The sequence below is a fragment of the Cygnus olor genome, chromosome 5 (assembly GCF_009769625.2).
Source record: "Cygnus olor isolate bCygOlo1 chromosome 5, bCygOlo1.pri.v2, whole genome shotgun sequence".
NCBI lineage: Eukaryota > Metazoa > Chordata > Aves > Anseriformes > Anatidae > Cygnus > Cygnus olor.
In genome coordinates, this window is record NC_049173.1 from 10,508,839 (window position 1) to 10,522,643 (window position 13,805).

The 13,805-nt window shown below is 37.1% G+C and overlaps 1 protein-coding gene across 6 annotated transcripts in view; it reads left to right on the top strand.

The window, feature by feature from the left end:
* The window catches only part of PPP1R13B (protein phosphatase 1 regulatory subunit 13B), a 72,284-nt gene that overhangs the window by 43,626 nt on the left and 14,853 nt on the right, over positions 1–13,805 (top strand). For 4 of the 6 annotated variants that reach the window (XM_040558819.1, XM_040558818.1, XM_040558816.1 and 1 more), the window contains exons 5-7: positions 10,226–10,327; positions 11,335–11,509; positions 11,870–12,066. In XM_040558819.1, the coding sequence (XP_040414753.1) occupies positions 10,226–10,327; positions 11,335–11,509; positions 11,870–12,066 (474 nt within the window). Of the gene's footprint in view, positions 1–5,168; positions 5,541–10,225; positions 10,328–11,334; positions 11,510–11,869; positions 12,067–13,805 lie in introns of those variants that run through there. The other 2 variants (XM_040558820.1, XM_040558821.1) reach the window with 1 other exon arrangement.

Genomic DNA, 13,805 nt, shown 5'->3' on the forward strand with positions numbered 1-13,805 from the left:
AAATTTTGAGTAAATCAGATTCTGATCGATGATTTTGCTATCATTTTTACGTCATAAGACCTTATGAAAAAACTTTTTTAGTTAAGTATCATGGTCAACTTTTGTTTTTAGCAACTTTAGTTTTGTTGCATGTGCAACACTACACTAAACAGGATATTTATTTTCAGTACTTCTGTGTTTTGGAAATGTCCTGTTCTGTTGTTCTCATATAAACAATATTACAGCACCACAGAACAACTTCACAGTGAAACCATTACTTAAGAGAGGAATAAACATGTATATGTTACTAAACATGTTATTCTGAGGTATAAGTGCATCTTAACCATAATGAGCTAGTCTATCAAAATAATGTTTTTCTTTAAAAAGATGTTTTTTTCCTAAAGACCCACAAACATACAGTTCCAAGACTTTTTTAAAGAAACTTGAATAATGTATTTTCAATGTATATTGAAATGTGACTCATTAGTTACAATACCAATACTTTTACTCAGAGTAATTATAAACAGGTCTGAAGTTGTGTGCACAACCGATCCGTTACTGCTAAATGAATGCAAAATTTCTTTTAAAATAATTTTATTTTGTTAGAAGTATAAGGCTTGCTTCAAATCAGCTGCCGGGTATTTTAGCTGACACACAAGCTAATACAAAGGAGTTTAAGATTTCTGTGGTTGTTCAGTGACTACAAGGACAAAGTAGAAAGTAGTATTTTAAATAATGAGTTCTAGATACTACTTGCCTATAATGTAGAAGCCATTTCTAAGCAGTTTATTCTATATGTAGCAGGTTTTCAATATATACTTAAATCTAACTGTAATTTTGAAAATCTGTTTTAACGTTCTTTTAATTTTTGTTTTGTATAATTATGTTCTGCCTTTCCTTAGCTGCTCTGTCCAGAATAGAGGACAGTCTCACTTGGGAGATTTCTGAGAAAGAAATATGGGTAAACAGTAGTAAACAAGGGAAATCTAGAGTCTGTGGCTTATGCTGAATAGACTTTAAATCTTCATTATATCGAATTACCTATTTGTATTAGCAAGGTGGAGGAGTTAACAAGGTATTGTATTTTAAGGAAAGATGTTAGGGTTTTATCAAATATAGATAATGTGAGACTTTTCAGCAAATTGTAATGTACCTGAAGTAAGTTTATCAGTTCTAAGAAACTCTTAGTTTGTTCATTTGTGCAAATAAAATACTGTTTTTATTACAAACTTATGAATAAAGTAACCAGATTACATTTGTGATGTTAATATCAAGTTTACTTGATTATCAGGAGGTAGCACACACTAGTTGTATTTTTCTGTAATTCCCAATATTCTGGGTGCGTTTTCTGGGTTTAATTAGCTTGTTCATTTCCATTAAGCTTAAAAAAAGAAAAGGGAAAAAAAAAAAAAAAGGAAAGAAAGGCACATGCTATTGCCATTGGATTCTTTAAAATGGATTTCTGCTATCGGCATATTTCTGACCCAATTAAAAAAAAAAAAAGCCAGGCAGAGCTGTGGATAAAGCCATTAAACTGGAAATAATGTCATCCATGTCGAGATCAGCAAAAAATCTATTTTAGTTTAAATAGAAACACATTTTCTTTCATCCCTTTATAGTGTTATGCATGATCTTTCACGTGAGATTAAGTTGCTTTCGTACTTTGCACTAAAGTCAGGTTTTATGAAAAATGTGGTCAAATCCGTTAGCATTCTTAGCTTTGGAGATGTGCACTCTTTCTGGACTGTGGGTCAGTATTTTCAGAAATGTAAGTGCATCAGAGTCGGTCGTCTGCAGTAGACGGCTCCATCCTCAGTTCTCCTTTCCTCCTCCTCAGGTAGCACAAGGAAACCACATGCGTTTTATCCAAGATAGATTTGATGCAGCACTAGTAGAGTAAACTGCCATCTCTTCCATCTGTTGTTCCCACCGTTACTGTCCTGCTGAGGACAGGTACCAGCAGTGTGCAAGGGCTGCTCTTATCAGACACCTCGAGAGATTTAACTGGATAAGTGAAAGCATCCCCTAAGCTATGGTATTTTGAATGAAGGTTAGGGCAGAAGAGTTCCATGTGGCTGATGGGCTTCTGCTGTTCTTGTCAAAGTTAGCATGGGAGAATTAAGAAATCTTTTGCTAGATTGAGCAAACGAAGAAAGCCGTTCCTTTCTTTCCTGCTCTGGTAGCTTGGCAGTTGAGCAGCCAGAGCTGTTGAGAGCCAAAGCTCTGCCTTTCCTGTATGTGCAGGACAGAGGAGGAAAATGCAAGGATGGGCGTGTGAGATGAGAGCTCCAGGGTTTTGGGAAGGCTGAGACTTCTCGGAGCCTTGATCCCAGTCTGGAATTCACTGGCAGGGGAGCGTGCCAACCTACCCTGTTTGTTTTGCTGCTTTGTTCTGGAAGTATGGTCATCTTTGTTCATGCACTCTCACACTTGATCTCAGAGCTATCAGTTCTGTGTTTGTCACAAAGCTGCATGGGTTTGGCTGCTTTACAAAGGTAAATTCTTAGTCCTGAGTAAGGTTTGGTATTGCCCTGGGAAGGGACAGCTGCCTAAACCTGCTACAGATTATAGAAAGCTGAGTCTTTCTGTAGTTGTTCTAAAAACAGTCTTTATGTTGTTTTGTGTTCCTGTGTAGGCATTTTAAGGCTTCTCAGGAGCGGCTTGCGGTATCTTTCTGGCCTTCACCATCTTCCCCTATCAGGCTGGTGAAGATGGTGGTTTCTTTTTGACATGGCAAAACTGTGTGCCTCGGTGGTGAATCCCACATGGGGGAGCAAATGCTTGTAATCATAACCCAAAAGTAGTTGCTGTCTTTAATTCAATAATGACCTTGTGCTTCGTCTGTTTTATTTTTTTACCTGCTATTTCTAGCTTTTGATATGCTGGTGTTGTCCCACCCTTGATGAAGAGTTTTTTCTGTCACGTTTATTCTGGTAGAGGGTATGATTATTTTTTCCCTCAGAGACTTTTTGGGGAGTGAGGTGGTGTGTGTGTGTGTGGAGGACTCTTAAGGAAAGGCTTGTGTTTGTTTTGTGTGGGGGGGTCGTTTTATTTATCTCAACATCCCATTCAGCTACAAGGTACCTTACCTCTGCTAGAATTCTAGAGAGGCAGCCTACCCTATGCTATAAAGCATACAAAGTGTAGCTAGGTTGTGGCTGGGGTATATGTTGCCTTATCTTTAGTATCTGCTCTGTATTGTCTTCTCAATGAAGTAATTGGTGGTTAAGAAGTAGTGGGATACGAGCAGAAAACTTGCGGGTAGCCCTTTTGACAGCCAGCGTCAGAAGCAGCCATCCTGGTGTCCAAGCTAGGATGCAGACTGTCGCACCTGCCTGCTCACTGGTTGATTACATTTTATCTAGGTTATGCTGGATAATTGGCAAATGGAGATTTAACCTCAGAATCATCTGTGACCATGGGAAGTGTTAAAAACAGGGAGAAGGATAGACCTAAGTACTAAAAGAGTAGTAAATCAGGGAGTAAGTATAGAGGCGATGGAAGTGAGTGGTAGGAAAAAGGCTAGAAAACGTGAGAAAGTTCACTGTATGTGATTCACGGCACAGGAATACGTGTAGGAGAAGGTGGAGCTCGGCCAGTTTCAGGAGGCTTGAGGTACCTGAACCTACACTTTCTAGTGCAGAGCTTTGGGAAAGGAGCTGAATTGTGTGGGTGATGGGTGTGAACACCTATCTGAAGAAGAGGGAAGGAATAGATAAGGGAAGTTAATGACGTGGTGGTTCTTGCAAACCTAGGAAGAGATCTGAGGAGACGCTGTACAGGAAGTGGTTGATAAATTCTTGGTCTGTTCTGGTTTTCTTTTTCAATGAATTGTTTGAATTACGGTTTACACTGGCTATTTGAGTGGTTAGGTGTTGCCAAGCCTAAATGAGATATTGCCAGTCCTTGAGGTGGTCTGTGAAGCTTTTAGACAGTTGTTTTCCTTTAAAGCTGGTATTTCTGAAATCATAGGAGTCTCAGGTGTGGGTGTGGTACGTGTTTTGTTATTTTCAAAGTAGCTTTCTGTTCTTCTGAATGCAAACTTAGAAAATCAAAGTATCTTTGTGTATTTCTCTGCCTTATTGCCTGATCCATAAAATCAAACCACATCCTCATTATCACCTCTTAAAAATAATCTATTTTGAAGGTCTGTCTCCTGGTGTTTTGATTTCAGTATTGACTTAATTAGATTCCTCTTCTAAGATAACTTTCCAATGGGAGTAAAAACACAAAACCAATAGGAATCTGCCCCTGTGGTTTAAATGTTTGACTACAATACGTTCTGCTTGACAAGGAACTAATTTGAGTTCAGATGCAATTTTTCCTTTACTGTTGTGGGTTGTCAGTGAGTAAACCATTTCAAAATAGCTCAGAAGCATGTGGACTGAGTAAAGAGAGATGGAGGAGTTTGTGACGATAGACAGAGCAGCATAGTGTGAGGACAGAAATGAAGGAGGATCAAGAAGACGAACTTTGAGTGACAAGGCTAATGCGCAGAATTCATTATTAAAGGAGGATCTCTCTCTTAATTAAATATCTAAGGTATGACTTGCTTTGAGGCTGCTTGTAAACTGGTTTCCAAACTATTTAATTACTACTGTACCATTCATCTCACCTGTCCCAAAAATATTAATCATCAAATGGTAAAATACCAGCCTCTAGTAGGAGGCTAATGGCAGAAGCTGAAAATGCAGTTCATTACAAATTCTCTCTCATCATGACATTTTAAAGTGGCATGCTAAACAAATAAATGCAATTCTCTTAGAGATTCTCCTAAATTTTAAGAAATTAGGGAATATAAGTGTAAAGTATTTTTGTTTGAAACATCTCTAATAATTCCTCAGTGCCTAATAATGCAATGTTTGTTCAGTGGGATTTTATTTTGGAGTTCATCTGTGTGTAAATGCTTCTGTGAATCAATGAAAAGAAATTTACAGTTCAGCAAAATTGTCTCCTTTGATGTATCACCATGTAGCAAATGAATCTGTGGAATCTGGAGGAGTAGATATTTGTAGTGGCTTTTTTGGTACCTCCTTTAGGAGGCAGTTCTGTGGGAGGTAGGTTTCTCCTGCTGCAGGAGAGAGGAGGAGGTCTAGACTTTAAATGTAATAGGCTCGTGTTTGTTATGAAAGGTGAGTCACTTCGTGTATGAAATTGTTCATACTGCTTATTAACTGTACAAACTTAAGAAACAGGGAAACCAACAACCTCATTAAAGAACTGAGAACATACCCTGATCCATTGGCCTTGCATAGCACGAGGTTCTGAAGAAAGACTGAGACGGACTTTTTCCAGTGGTGGTATTTGCATACAGATTATTCAGAGCCAACTCAACTAATACAAAATGCTCTAAGCAAATGGATTCAACTAGATCTCTGCAAGAGAAAGATTCACTAATTTTCATGCTTTATCAAAAATGCTGCTGCCCTGTTTTGGAGGCATGAAATCAGCTACAGACTTTCTGAAAATACCTGACTTAATGTTGACGAGGAATTCTGCTTGGTCTGTGTACTGCTTTTGCCATGTGGATGAAAAAGAACAAACTGCGAGTGAAGCTACAGGTTTAAAACTTTGTTTCTTCAGATTCTTCTTTTCTTTCCTAGATATAATGTAGTTACTTTAAGTGGAAAGGTCATACATTGGTATTCAGGGAGGTAAACATCAAGAGATTTCTCATGGGGCACTTAAAAGAATGGCTAATTATAACTGTTTTCCTATGTTCTTATGCTTTTCCCTGTATAAAAGTTTTCTAGACATTACACTTTGTAAATGGAATATTTTACTGAAGTTAATAGCTTCTTTAAGGAGAAGCTAGTATTTATTCATCTCAATTCTTTTTATTTTGCATAATGCAAAATGATGCAGTATGTTTTTCAGACATTGTAAGATATACTTTTAAATATGCTTACTTAAAGCAGTAAAAATTCTGAGCTTTTGGGTCAAACTACTTTTTGTTACTGGTGTTTTTACGAACCAGTTTCTTATTGTGCACTGTGGGTTACATTTTTCGCTTAAGAAATCTGTAATTTTTACAAAGTAAGATGGCTTCCTTACCTTGAAAAATGCATAACCCCTGTACATGTACTACTACTTGAGTCTGGGTATATTTTTTTAACAAGATTTCTTAGCAATATAAACCATCTATTTCTTGGACAGCGTTAGACTGAAAAGTATTAGCAGAAATAGAATGAGTTGTGAGTGTAAACTTAAACTGATAATCAAAGTAGAAAGGAGAGGAAGCATTGGGAATAACTTTCATAGGTAAAACTTGTTTCTGACTGGTTTTGAAACAGAGCATGTGTGTATTGGAAAAACACTACTGTTTTTTCCCCCCATTTTGACTTTTGAAATCAATGATCCAGAGGGTATACTTCAAACTGTTCTGAGTCCCTCTTAATACTTCCCTACAGAGTCAAACAGATTTAGGTTCTTCTGATGGAATACCATGCCAAAGGAAGTCAGCAGAGCCAGAACACCTCCTGGGAGCAGCACAAGTACACACAAGTTGTTTGGCCTTATTAAAGAATGTTGTGAAGGACTCGTCTATCATAAGTCATGCTAGTTAAAAATAAATAAATAAATACACACTACTAAGTTCAGTCTTATTTTTTTAATTACTGTGTTCACTAACAGTGTTGAAATAAAAACCATCCAAAGTACAGATTTTTCTACCTTTTGTTTCAGTTCCATTACTCTATATAGCTGTATCCGTACATAAATACATAATTTTTTGACTGACTTCTGCACCAAAAATAATTGTCATTACTGATGCCTATTAAAAGGATTTGTAATTTCCAGTAAGAATTACACTTCTGCTCCATATACTATCATACAGAAAATCTTCAAAGAAGGACAGTAACTCTCTAGAAGGACAATAACTCTCTATAATGAAATTTTAGTCTGACTCGTCTATATTGTGCATTTAAGATACAACAACTTTTAAAGTTAGTGTTCCAAATCTGGCTTGTTTTAGTGACTGATCTTGAGATGTATTCAATAATTATGTGGAGAAACATGAAACACTAATTGGAGCTCAAGTTAAAAAAAAAAAAAAAGCAATCTATTTTAAAACAAATATTTTCCTTTCCTGACTGAAGCTTAAAGAATCAGTTTTGTATTATGCATTCGTTGGAGAAATGATATATAAGAAACTTGATGTAGGAATATGAAACAAAACATTCAGAATGGCTGAAATAGTTTGGTGTCACCAAGATTTTAGAGGAGAATTTTACTTTTCCTAGAGTGAAGTACAGGCATTGCAGGGGATCTTGTCAGACAAGATCACTACAGAACTGTGTTGGAAGTCACCGGGGTGGGCCCAGAAAAGTAGAGCAGCTTTCCTCTGGGATCAGGTTTGATCCGATTCAAAATCTGGTACTTGCTTGATTGGGGTGGGGATGTGTGTAGTGGGATTTTTCTTTTTCTCCCACTCCATAAAACTTTAAGGCAGCATTTCACTTTGTAAGCACTCATTTAACACACTCTTATTCTCAGTATATCCAAAATATTTAATTATTTTTGGTTTTTCAGCAGTGATGTACTGTACTGGGTATAGGAAATTATGTAATTTCAACATGGCTTACTAATAGTAATTGTCATGTAGTTTGGTGAAGATACTCCATTGTTTATTGAAGTATTACAGTGTGGTAGTCTGGCTTTTGTGTTGATCCATCACCTGACTGAATTACATGTAAAATATCTTCCAGCAGATGCTGGACTGCTGTGAACTTTCCAGCTTTTGGGCATAATTTTTCAAAGGCTGGTATTCTCTTTCAGGAAGAAAAAGTGCAGTCCTAAGGCTGCGGCTTTTTTTCTTTCTTTCTTCCCCTAAGTAGCAAAGCAGGTATTTGCAAGTTTCAGCTTCTGGAATTTGTCTTGCTACACTGCAATCCTTCCTGTGATTGCACAGTGGAAAAAAGGGTTGAATTGAAGTAATTTAATGTAGAGATTTAAATTACTTATTTTTGGTGGCAAAACTATGAACGGACTGAAACAGGATATTCATTTTTGAAAACGCACAATACTCACAGATTGTCACAGGTCACAGAATTGGATAAATTTTAAATAATTTTCAAGTAATTGCCTCTGTAGCCTGATTTTTGTAAATTTGTTACTTTGAAATGCAAAAGGGTGACAAAACCCCACTAATATCTATGAGTTATTCCATTCAGGGCCTTAAACACTTATAATTTAGACCAAAGATTTCTTTTCTATTTTTATAGTAATTGCCAGCTGCCCTTGTTGTTCTACCATGAAGCTTTTAAATAATGGGATTCTTCGTCATCTCTGTATTTGCCAGCCTTAAAGTAGTAAAGTAGAATTCCCATTTCTTTTTAGCTGTGCTAAAGCTTTTTGTGTGCATTGTATATGTATAAAGTCTGTTTATTAAAAAAAAAAAAAAAGGGGGGGGGGGGGAAAGACTGCATTAAAGCCCCAAATAGCAAGTTACTGTAGCAGTACTATTACAATAAAGTACTGATGAGACGAAATTTGGAGAAATTGTTCTGTAGTTCTGGTGCCCCACCGGTTGAACAGCTGGGGCACATTTAATAATACTGTAGCGCTGTTACCTGCACTACCATTGACGTGGAATAATGCAGGCCTGTAGCGCACACGTTCTGGGCTGTCCTCTGATTCACCCTTTTTCTTCCTCCCTTCTGATCTATTGCTGTGTGGCTGGCCTCTAAAGAAAGCTTTCTTCGCTACTCCACCAGAGTTCAGATTTGCCAGTGTTAAATTTTCATCTAACTTTTTTCCCCATGATTTTTGGCTTTCTCTAAAGCTTGTGTTGGTAACAGAAGAGGTGTCATTGATTATAAAGATTTCTTTCCCTTTTTTAAACCACAAAGATCTCTAAATGCTAGTCCCATTTCATTGACCCCAAAGTAGAACAGCAAGCCCTGCTGTGGAACAACCTTTATTTGAAATCTTCCTGCGGAGCTTCCAGCAAGATTTCTTGTCTAGGATTATTGCCATTCTTCTCAGTCTGTCAGACTGAGATCAGCAGCAAAATAAACCCTGACATCTTTACATAAAGGCCATACAGAGTTTTGTTTTGTTTTTAAGAGAGGAGAGGAGGAAGCTTTTCCGTATGACACTGGTTCTTCACTGATACAGGTGGAGTTGAGGTTGGGATCTTGTCTCTCCATTCAGAGTTCACACAGTAATTATCCAAAGCGGATCACCTTTACTCCACTTCACTTTGCACAGACTGTTTTTCACAGATTCTTATCTTAAATGCTCCACTCTGTCCAGAGAAACTGTGGGTGCCCCATCCCTGGAAGTGCCCGAGGCCAGCCTGGATGGGGCTTTGAGCAACCTGGTCTATGGGAGGTGCCCCTGCCCATGGTACGGGGTTGGAACTGGATGGGCTTTAAGGTCCCTTCCAAACCATTGGGATTCCATGAAATTTCATGGAATGAAATTCCATGAATTTCATTCTTGGTATGTGAGTCTTGGTATGTGAGCTTAGTGACAACCTCTTCTAAGGGTTCTCATTTGTACTTGTCCTGCACAACATAAATAATGCTAAACAACAGAATGACAGAATCATCTAGGTTGGAAGAGACCTCCAAGATCACCTAGTCCAACCTCTGACCTAACACTAACAAGTCCTCCACTAAACCATATCACTAAGCTCTACATCTAAACGTCTTTTAAAGACCTCCAGGGATGGTGACTCAAACACTTCCCTGGGCAGCCCATTCCAATACCTAACAGCCCTTTCGGTAAAGCAGGTCTTCCTAATATCCAACCTGAACCACCCCGGCACAACTTCAGCCCGTTCCCCCTCATCCTGTTAATTAAAGCTGCCAAGGTACCTACACTGAAAGTGTTAGGAAAGGAAAGAAGCTTCAGGTTCCAGTTCCTGATTAATATACCTGCTTGCATGTCTACTAGTGTGTGTGTTATATCTGCAGTGGGTGCCAATTCTACAGAACATCTTAAGAAAGCAAATTTAAATGTAGTATGAGGTCTTTTTTCTCCTCTTTGTTTTGTCTCTTAGTGTTCTCCTCTTTCATCTGCTTTTCCCCTTCTTGCTTTTTCTGTTGCTGGTATGTGTGTGAGCTGTGTCCTTTGTTTATGCTTTGGTCTTCCTTCCTCTCTGATAGGTATCCATCATTTTTCTTCCTCTAAGGACTGGGGAGGGAGTGTTAGCCTTCCTCTGACAAGTAGGGATCTAGCTTCTAACATCAGAGCATTCCATGTACATCACCACATTGACGTAATGTTTTGTTGTCTCCAGGTTGGGAATCCACGTGTTGAGCTCACTCTCTCCGAGCTTCAAGATATGGCTGCCCGACAACAGCAGCAGATTGAAAATCAGCAGCAAATGTTGGTTGCTAAGGTAATAATTAGCAGCAAACAAAATATAGGGATTGTAATAAATACAAACTTCTGTCAGTGTCTGCAAACGTGAGTTTTTTGGGGTACAGATAAATGCGCCCAAGTCACTTTAAATAAACTTAAGTGGTTAAATAAGCAACATGTGTGTGTCATTATAAAAATGTTGATAGGTTTTGTCTCTTTTGTGAGGCCCACTTCATTATCTGTAATAGACCACCCACGACTCTATGTTCATATTTACTATCTCATTCACTTCAATATAATAACAGTGATGTGAGATGAGAATGTGCCCATTTCAAATATATTTATATATTACATTTCTGAAGTCTGAGGTGTGACAATCTAAATAGATTTTCAGAGTGGGGAGTGGGTTTAATGTTTTTGACATTGTTCTCGGTGTTATAGAATACAGTACACATGGGATGCTTGGAGTAAGCACAGTGTCTTTACAAGGAATAAACCGAACAATTCTGTTCTTTTTTTGATGGAAGTAACACAGAAAAAATAAATATTTTCACTGTGCGTGTACCAGGAGGACTGGTATTAAGAACTGGATCATTATCTTCTAGTAGGCTAGCATGTTTAAACGTTCTGTTGGGAGTACTTTGACTTCATTGAGAAGCTTGATAGCAGTGTTGGAAGTTCATTTTGCAATGGCAGGAAAAGTGTTAATAGCAGCAGAAGCCAAATGCCAGAAGAAGCTTTCACTGATGTGTTTGATTTTTCAGGCTATACATGGTTTCACACATATACGTAAAATTGATGTTTTTGAATTTCTTAACATAAATTTAACAAATTTGTTTTAAAGAGGTAATCTTTTTCCTCAGGAGGACTGATGCATGTTTTAACTAGATACAACTTTTTCTGATTGCTGGAAAGAAAATAAGCCAAACAAACCCCAAAATAAATAAAACCAAAAACTAGTGATCATAGAGATAGGTTTTACTAAATCAACTTTTTTCTACAAATAAGAGTGTAACAAGTACCTTTTGTCTTTTATTTTGTTAGGAACAACGTTTGCGTTACCTGAAGCAGCAAGAACGTCGTCAGCAGCAGTCTGTTTCAGAGAGTGAAAAGCTTCAGAAACTTAAAGAACGTGTTGAAACCCAGGAGACAAAGTTGAAAAAAATCCGTGCCATGAGAGGACAAGTGGATTATAGCAAGATCATGAATGGCAATTTGTGTATGTGGAATTTCTAAATATACTATTCAATTTTATTTGCTGTTCACTGTATATCTGGCAAATGTCATACACTGTAACAGGATTTCACATAGAATGTTTATTTGTCATACAATGGTTGCCATAAATTTCTAGGAAATTTATACATGATGTAATTTCTTATCTGTTTTATAAAGTCATAATAAGTAATCAGAGTATCTGTAGTAAATGTTAGCAATTCCTGACACATTATAAGTATTTTGTTATGTGTATGAATACACCAGCTTTAAAACTAGTATGTTGTACTTAGCAATATCCATAGAATTAAAAATTAACAATCTCCCCTGTCCTTGTTTTTTATTATTGTTACCTTGTTAATTTTAGCAACTGAAATTGAGCATATAAGCGCCATGTTCCAGGAAAAGCAGCAGGAGCTACAGGCTGCAGTATTAAAAGTGGATCAACTTACTCAGCAACTGGAAGACTTAAGGAAAGGGAAGCTGAATGGGTTTCAGTCTTACAATGGACAAGTAACAGGACCTGCAGCAGTAGAATTAAAAAAATTGTATCAAGAGCTACAGGTAAGTAATTGAGAAATACAGTTTAAATGACAGTTGAAATAAGTCATATTACTGCCCTTATGGGTGGACGTTTCCTTCTGCGATCTCATAAGATTGGAGTATCAGAATGTTAATGCATAAGGTCCTAGCAAGCATCCTCTTAAAACAGGATTTCATTAGCTTTCAAAACTGCTGCTGCTGCTGCTCATACACATAATGAGGCAAAGTGTGAAAGCGTTCTGAAGGGCATTTCTGAGCAGTATTGAAGATACTGAATGTGTACAAAGTATTTGTTTTAATCTCTCTCCAAAAGAAAATTTCATTTCAGTGCTTTTCTGCTTTGTAAAGAAGTGGATATAGCACACCGACTTAGATTTTTGTCTTAGCTTGGAGACATGACTGCGCAGCAAATAAGAGTAACTTTAAAATATATTGTGGAAATATAGCTATAACAAGTATGTAAATAAACAAAAACACATAAGAATTATAATTTTAATGATTTTCTTTAAATGTTAAGCTGCACTATGTTCACTGCACTATTCAGTACGCTATACAGCATACACTACTATAGCTACACTATATTCACATTATTCACTGTACCACTATCCTACGTCTTTATCCAAAAATATTGGTACATCTGAAGAGTAGTTTTCACATCAGTAATTAACTATTCCATTCACATTGGAATTTTGTCCAGTTTTTACAATTTGAAGTTACAGTATGCTTAAGAATACTTAATGTGTCAGTGTGTCAGGATTGGAGGGCTTTTTTTCAGTTTGCTTGTACTTTCCTGTGATTGAGGCAACAGGTCTAACGTGTACTTAGTATTTCAAAATGATTTTAAATTTCAAGATTAGTCCCACTTTTTTCTTTGTGTGAGTAAATATAAAGTACCAATTAATCCACGACTAATTAGGAATATGGGTCCTTTTTTCACCTTTCCATTTATACAAGGCATATCTGCCTTCCAAGTATTTCTAAATACAAAGATGCTCAGTGGATTAAGGTTTCTTTCTTGTGCTTCACAATGATCCCATACACGTTTATCAAGACTTAAATTTGCGTCAGGTTTGGTTTTTTTTGCATGCAACAGTTGCCGTGAAAAGTGGAATATTGGGACAATACAGTTAGAATTATTGAAGGTATGAAAAAATGCCAATGGGAAAGCAAGAGAGAGAAAAAAAAAGGATGTCATAGTTGATTTAAACTATAAAGGTAATCAGTCTCCTAATTTACTGGAAACCTGCTGTGAAGGGTTTAATCCTCATGCAGAGAGAAAAACTGGTATCCAGACCATGCGCTAGCAGTTCAGTTAACTTCCCATCCAGGCATCAAGAAGTTATGTGTGGAACTGGAAACAGAATTAAGAGCATAATTTCTTGTACAAGTTCGATATCACTTAGTATTATTTAGTTTCCATGATATTCAAACTTCCATTGTGGTTAAATGTAACTTTTAACAAGTATTTTCTAGGACTTAATATTTCATTGTGGAACTGATTTATGAAATTTATTTTTGCCTAATTCTTTAATCCAGTTGGTATAAACGGGATGCATGCTACATGTTTATGGGGTGTCCAATAGCTTAGTAAAAGATAGCGTGTCCTAGTGTTTTCTTTTTAACAGTTGTTCATGGTAATTTGACAGGCTGTGTGGAAGCAAAAAATCATATGTCAGAACATGGCTGATCCATGTTGCCTCAGTTTTTTTTAACAACATGTTAAAAACAACCTTGGCCAAGACAAAATGAAGTAACTATCC